At 35.9% G+C, this 7,714-nt stretch overlaps 1 protein-coding gene across 1 annotated transcript in view; it reads right to left on the minus strand.

Moving 5' to 3' along the window:
• Positions 1–648: 648 nt before the first annotated feature.
• LOC123517126 overlaps positions 649–7,714 on the minus strand; it is a 24,989-nt gene continuing 17,923 nt past the window's right edge. Inside the window, exons 4-8 of the mRNA XM_045277054.1 lie at positions 7,605–7,714; positions 7,037–7,463; positions 5,364–5,465; positions 5,058–5,236; positions 649–1,217 (exon numbers count right to left, since the gene is read on the minus strand). The exon at positions 7,605–7,714 is cut by the window's right edge and continues 779 nt beyond it. Coding sequence (XP_045132989.1) covers positions 5,086–5,236; positions 5,364–5,465; positions 7,037–7,463; positions 7,605–7,714 — 790 coding nt within the window. The 3' untranslated portion in view covers positions 649–1,217; positions 5,058–5,085. The remainder of the gene's footprint in view (positions 1,218–5,057; positions 5,237–5,363; positions 5,466–7,036; positions 7,464–7,604) is intronic.

Below are 7,714 nucleotides of genomic sequence, written 5' to 3' on the forward strand. Positions count from 1 at the left end.
CTGAAAGATTATTTGTGAGGCAAAGGAACATCATGAAGAATGTGATGACAGCCTTTCTGAAAGGACCTTTGAAACCATTTTCCATGACTGAGAAACCACTGAGTTGGGTGTGTGGAGTTACGAGGAATCTGCTTCAAAGATCAGTAAGAGTTGAAATAAAAAAAAATATCCCAGTCTAAATCTAGATACTTTTAGGACAAGTTAAAAAGTTTTTGCAGCACACTAAGGTATTAATTTACTACATTTATTTGAAATTCATTGTACATTAATCTAATTTCACTAAAAAATATGTACATATACAGTATGTAGTAATAAGCTTATGTATATATTTCATGTTTTACTGTTATGAATTTCTCACAAGATATGATCTATCTCATATGTGCATAAGATATCTTTCATTGTGTGTTGGGGGCACTAATCTTTTCCCTACCTTGTGCCACAGAGCTGGCATGACCCCAAATGTTGCTCACTGAATATGCCACTTTCAAGAAAACTTATCACATTTGATTTTTGAGTGTCATTGCTATCTGGCCTTGCTTCACAACCCACTTCTCATTCTTGGTACAGTGCACAGATACAATTCTATATAGTATTACATGTTCTAGTACTTCAACACACACACACACACACACACACACACACACACACACACACACACACACACACACACACACACACACACACACAAGCATAGTCTGTGCAGTCATTAAGATTTATGGCAGAACTGCATTACTATGACAGGTCATGTCAACCACAACAATTACACTTATACCACATAAATTACAACTTACTAATTTGTTGTTTTTACTTGCCTGTTGTCGATATGATAAAATACTGAACACATTATGATGCTATTGAATTTTTGCAAATTACATACACATACATCATTTGCACTACATTGCATTATTCCAAATTGTCATTTAAACATTCAATTAAGTCTCTCTCTCTCTCTCTCTCTCTCTCTCTCTCTCTCTCTCTCTCTCTCTCTCTCTCTCTCTCTCTCTGTAAATTGCAACTCCATTTTTCCCCACTGTCCACAGATCCCACGTGTGGCCAGAACACACACACACACACACACACACACACACACACACACACACACACACACACACACACACACACAGAACATCTAACTTATCACTCAGCAATTTCTGAACAGGGCACACAAGCAGGTTTTCTGTTACATACCTTGAAACTTCATTCCTTCATGTCTTCACCTGACATGTGAAAAAAAAGAAAGAAAAAAAAAAATATTGGCTGTCATTAGTTTCCCTCCTCTTCATTTAATGTACGACCTTATATATATATATATATATATATATATATATATATATATATATATATATATATATATATATATATATATATATATATATATATATATATATATATATATATATATATATATATATATATATATATATATATATATATATATATATATATATATATATATATATATATATATATATATATATATATATATATATATATATCAAGAAGCTTTATATCTCATCTAGTTAAAAAAAAAAATTCTTTCTCAAGTCATTTCCATTACTTCTCCATGGTTACTGATTCTATACAAAGCCCTCAGCATGAAGTCCGGCTTCCATATATACATATGGATTTCATTAACATAACCTTTATCAGAATTAATGCAGTCAATTTTTTTGTATTATTCATGTGTCTATCTGTCTGTGTGTCTGTCATATATTTTTTTTTATTCACCTATTTATCTATTCATTTATTATTTTTTCATGGAGGGAATGTATAAGAAGAGAAAACTTATCAAGCTAGACTCCCTTTGCCCTCTATCACTATCCCACCTGCTATCCCCTCATTCCTTGCTGTCAAGACCAAGGCCTATTTTGTGTGCCTTGGTAAGACCAACCCAAGGAATATACAAGGGGCCAACCCCTCCCCGATCCATACGATCCATACGTGTTATTTCCAGAACAAACAAGAAAGACGATCGAGTACAATCTTTATCCTTAAAGTATATATATATATATATATATATATATATATATATATATATATATATATATATATATATATATATATATATATATATATATATACACACACACACACACACACACACTATGGTGAATACAGGGTGGCCTCCGTTGTTTGTGGTGGAAAATGTGGCTTATGATGAAGGCTAGATGAAGTTACATTGAGCTGTTCAAGGGTGTTTCCTGTGTCCTACTGATAGTGACAATACTTCTACATTACTGTTAGGATAAACACTCTTGAGAACCCAGCTAATCATCTCTGTGGTCTTTGAAAACAATTGTGATGAGAGATCGATTTTTTTATTTTTTTTGTTTCCCCCGTCTTACACGTTCCCTTGTATGTTTTTCCCTTGAGTCTAACCTGTCAGCTGTCACGTGAAGCCTACCATTTCTATTAGTTTTTGTATCTATCTATCTATCTATCTATATCTATATATATATATATATATATATATATATATATATATATATATATATATATATATATATATAAAGATAGATTTTTTTTTCTTTCGATCTATGAAGGACTTTCGATGTATTTAGAAAACCTAAATAAGAAATTAATGTTTCAATCACGGTTTCTTTCTGCCATCTTCCCGTTAAGCTAGCGTTGCAGATAGAGATTCTGGACATCTTTACTAACACCTGATCATAATGAAAACATGTAAAAGAAAAAAAAAAAAAAAACGCCCCCTCAGTTTAGGTATTTACATTATCTGTTGTAAAAAGGTATAAAAAAAAGTAAACAAGTAAACAATCAAACCAACGCCAATATCAAAGGTGGTTAAGGGGACTGCATAGAGTTTGATGAATCATGAAGAAAAATGAATGGAATTTAATGAAACTTAATCAAAATGTCAAAACTACCATACAAATGAGCCCTACCAAATTTTAAGAAATTTTGATTATTAATTTTTTTTTTTTTTTTTATTGCATCTACTTTATCAGTTTTGGTCATACAGTGTATTTTCATACATCATTTTAAAGAGGATTTCCATATCTATCAAACAAACTGATGAAATTTGAAAAAAATGTTTTTGTCTTTTTTTCAGATATACAAATCATAAAAATATGAAAAAAAATGAAAAAAAATTCTTTCAATTTAATTTCATGTAAACCGTATTTTTAATATATAATTAATTTATCAGACAGAAATCATCTACACACCATACTCTGCAAAGAAAAATTAACAGAATAAAAATTAGTTTAAAAATGAAAAATGTAGTTACTCATAGAGACATCACAATGCATCAAAAATCCATTCTTGAGAAAACGGCTCTCAAAGTTAAGCTATGATTTACTCCTATAACAATCCATTTCTCAGAAAATTTTACTTAATAAATTTTATAGGTCTTTTAATGTAGTTTCCAAAAAAAAAAAAAAAAAAAAAAAAAAAAAAAAAAACGATTTGAAATTGGGTAATTAATAAAAAAAAAGACAGTAATTATGGTATCAGTAACGTTTTTCCGTGACGGCAATTGAAAAAATGGGAAATGTTGCCATATCATACAATAAGCTTTATGCAAATCAATCTTAGGAGGTTCAGGCTCTTCCATACGACCCATGAGGTGGCTTGATACCCACAAAATGCCTAAACTATCGCGTTCAAGACTAAACAGACGTGCGATCATGTCCGGGATTGCTTCTATCTACAATCCACTGAAAGCAAACGAGAGGAGAGAGGAGACAAGTGAGGAGAGAATCGAGTCTCCTTCCACCAGCACCAACATGACCACCACCACCACCAGCTGTTGGTTGCTTCCTCGTCCAGTTCCAGCAATAGTTTCTTGGGTAATGTTGAATCTGAGAGTTCTGCTGCATTGAGGAAGAGGCTAGTAGCTAATAAACTACCTGTTCTAACACCAACAAGTCATGAAAGTGGAATAATAAGCATCAGTTCTCGCAATGATTTTGCCAGCATAATCATTGCGAGAACTGCAGGATGCTCCACTACACACACTACACTTGGTTTTTGCTGGCAATATAATTGACAGAACTGATGCTTATTATTCCACTTTCATGACTTGTTGGTGTTAGAACAGGTAGTTTATTAGCTACTAGCCTCTTCCTCAATGCAGCAGAACTCTCAGATTCAACATTATCCAAGAAACTTGCTGGAACTGGACGAGGAAGCAACCAACAGCTGGAATTTCGATACAGCAAGAAACAAAACGAAATAAAATGAAAAAAAAAATCTTCACTACATGATATGGCAACACTCCCAGTCAGCTGATCCATTTAAATGCCCCGCTGGGCATTTAAATGTCCGCAAAATAAAAAATAAACACGCGTCTGGCAACGCCAATGCATCTAGTTACCCTATAATGTCGAAAACTGAAATTGACTTTCCTGATGATTTTACGTGTCTGAAGTCTATGCTATCCTCTTAAAGAGAAAAGACTGGCGCACAACGTGAGGCGAGTCATGCGACGAAGTCAGGAAGGGAAAGGCTCCATGGAAGCATCGAGTCATCGACTCCATGCAAGACCCATACAAACGTTAATCTTGGGCGCAGACTATCTCTCACCCGGTAAGCGTTTCGAATCCCCTTTCTCTCTCCCACTATTTCAACCTAGAAAAATGTGACATTTTTAAACAGCTATTATTGGAAGCTGAAATACCGAACATTAGGGGAATTTTCAAAAGTACCCGCGGACGCAGATTTCTACACGTGAATTCCGGACATGTTGTATGGCAACCCTACATTAAACCAATACTCCTAATTTCGCTTATCTATCCATCAATAATTATCCCTTCTGTGGGCTCATAACCTCATGCACTTCATTTCAAATTCTCAATATTGCATTATCGTTCAGTAGGTTGTGGGAACAATGTAAGTAGCTTTTCATCAGTGATAGATCTGTACCACTACCTACTGTGTCCCCCGTTGAATTGATGCCCATTGCTAATCCGTCAACCTCCACTTGCACTAACCTATCATTGCGATACTGTAGATATTAGAAAATTTTCAGTACATTATCATCATTATCAAAGAAGAATGGTAATGCGTGAAAAAAAAAAAACAATAGAAGTGAATACCTGCAATTCACATGTCACGATGGTTTTATCAGTATATGGCAGTATTAGATGAGTTTTGTGTAAGGACCTTGACGGTGAGCCAACGCACCACCTCCCTCCAGATGGGCAGGATGTCCGTGTTGATCACCTGGCGGGCCTGCACACGGCAGCGGTACCGGTACAGGTCACACGCGTTGGCTCTGAAGGATGATGGTAAACCTTTATTACATTGACTGGTACAACTATACATGCAGTTTACGATCACAGTTCAAGGAAGGCATGCATTGCATTATATCAAATTTGTCACAGTGCGTCTCTCTAACTCACCTGTCCTCCCCAACCTTGACAGCTTCAACGTAGGACAGTAGCCTGGAACCTTCAGCTGTGTTAAGAAGTTCTCGACTAACCTCCAATGGATTCCCTGGGAGTCTGTCACAACCAAAACAGAAGAGCGTGAATGTCGAAATCGTTTTCGTGTGAATCAAAAGAGCAATTGACATTTTAAACAAAAAATTTCCTTCCTGAAAATTTCAGCAGTCGATGTCAAGCTTCCTTTTCGTTGGGTGATGTGTCTCAGCATTGTGTTTTATATTTACCACTCCCATAAATGTTAGTTTGTGACTGTGTGCTGCATCACTTTGATCTCTCTAATCATCTTTTTTATTTATCTATTTATTTATTATTATTTTTTTTACACGATGGCCATTTTTTGTGTTTAATGTCTTGTTTAAACGCCTAAACTTTATTGTAAAGTATTACTACGGTTGTAATTTTCATATTAAAATGAGAATATATGCTGATGTAGATTTTCATACATCTCTGAAAATTCTAGCTGAAAAGTAGAATATTTCAGCATCTCAAGAATTTTCCCTCAAATGTGTAACCTATGGAAACTCAGTCATTTACTAAGTTATTCATTCCCATTAGTTTTCCAGAAGCTTGATTGATAACATAATTTTAGCTGTCAGAAGTTTTGGGATTTCGTTATTTTCTGTAAATTCTGTGAATAATTGGATGTGCGTTGAATGGTGTAGACTTACCAAAAAATTCGATCTCATTGTTATGGAAAAATAAGAGACAGCAAATTTATACAAGCAGACATACATACCTAACCACCCCTGTGCTACACGTACGGTAGGCAAATACAAGGTTGTATATGAACCTAACTTCACAACCCCATTAGTCATGCCTCAAAAAGCGAAACCACCATGCCGTTGCAATACACATGTCAGGCTCTGGATGTAAAAGAAGAAAAAAATAAGTTTCTCATCGTCTTCATTGCGTGACGTTAACACAACACTGGATCTCTTTATGCCTGCCTCCGCACACGAATTTTTATTTTGATTTTTTTTTTTTTTTCATTGCACAGGAAAATGCACTCTTCATAATTTGCATTAACTAAAAAGTTGAAATGTGGATATAAAACGTGCAAGAAAAACCAATCTCGTAGAAAGCAGACCCTATTATTTTGCATGTGTTGAAAATAGAGGAAAGTACAAGACCTATTCAATTATTCATAAGGGATCAGTGTTTGTTTATTCCTGTGTGACTGATGCTAATATTTGCTCTTCAACACTTTACTTCTTCATAACGCAACGCAACGGCAAGTGCCATAGAAAAGATTGGTTAGACTCCCATGGATTGATGATATATGCTTGTTAAACTAATGCTAGTCAATAAACACATCCATGAGGTGCCTATAAAGTCTGGTGAAAGCACGAGATAGGACGCCAAAAAGTCTAATATTAAAAATACGAGCCAGAAAATTTTGTTCCCGCGAGATCCGCACCGTGGCGACGATTTGCATGTTTTTCAACGTGGTACTGACAGACAATACCTATATATATATATATATATATATATATATATATATATATATATATATATATATATATATATATATATATATATATATATATATATATATATATATATATATATATTGAGGAGGGATAGGAGGACTATAGGAAAACAGCAAAGAAGAGAGGGAGTGAGCTTACCTTGTCTCGTCATGAATCATGCTGGAGAGCGGGGCGAAGGTGTCACGGTCCAGGGCCACCTCACATAACACCCTCCGCCGGCAGTCCTCGTGCTCTAAGTGCAGGCTGTTGAACAGATAGTCGAGGCGAGATAGACGATTTCTCACGTCGAGTGCTTTGGAGTCAAGTGGAGCAAGAGACGGAAGGTCATCGAAAGAACTTAGAAGGAATGGGGGCTTAAGCTCGATGGGTCTTGAGGAGGAGGAAGAAGAGGAGGGGGGAGAAGAGGAAGGCCTGTAATCTGTGGGTTGAGAGGTCGGTGTCTGAGAAGGACGAGAGGGTAAAGGACGGTGTGGAGGACGTGTGGTAAACGAAGACCAACCTAAGGACGAGGAAGTCGGGCTAGGGCGTGAGGAAGGGTGGTCGATGGGTGATATCAAGTCAACACCTGCGGGAGAAGGTTTAAAATTTAGATGGTATATAGATTAAAACTTCCAACAGACGCAGATGACACATTTTATGACCATTCATCCCTTTCTTTTCCCCTACAAAGCATCTGCGTTATTTGTACTGAATTCAACGCACTTACTTGGGCGTTTATCTTCTTGCTCCATACTCAGATTGTTATGAGTTATCACGGGCTGGTCGCCATCCCACAGCAGCCGGTCATTCTGCACTCGACCTGGACGAGAAGGCCAC

Source organism: Portunus trituberculatus, chromosome 41 (assembly GCF_017591435.1).
Source record: "Portunus trituberculatus isolate SZX2019 chromosome 41, ASM1759143v1, whole genome shotgun sequence".
In the NCBI taxonomy this organism is placed as follows: domain Eukaryota; kingdom Metazoa; phylum Arthropoda; class Malacostraca; order Decapoda; family Portunidae; genus Portunus; species Portunus trituberculatus.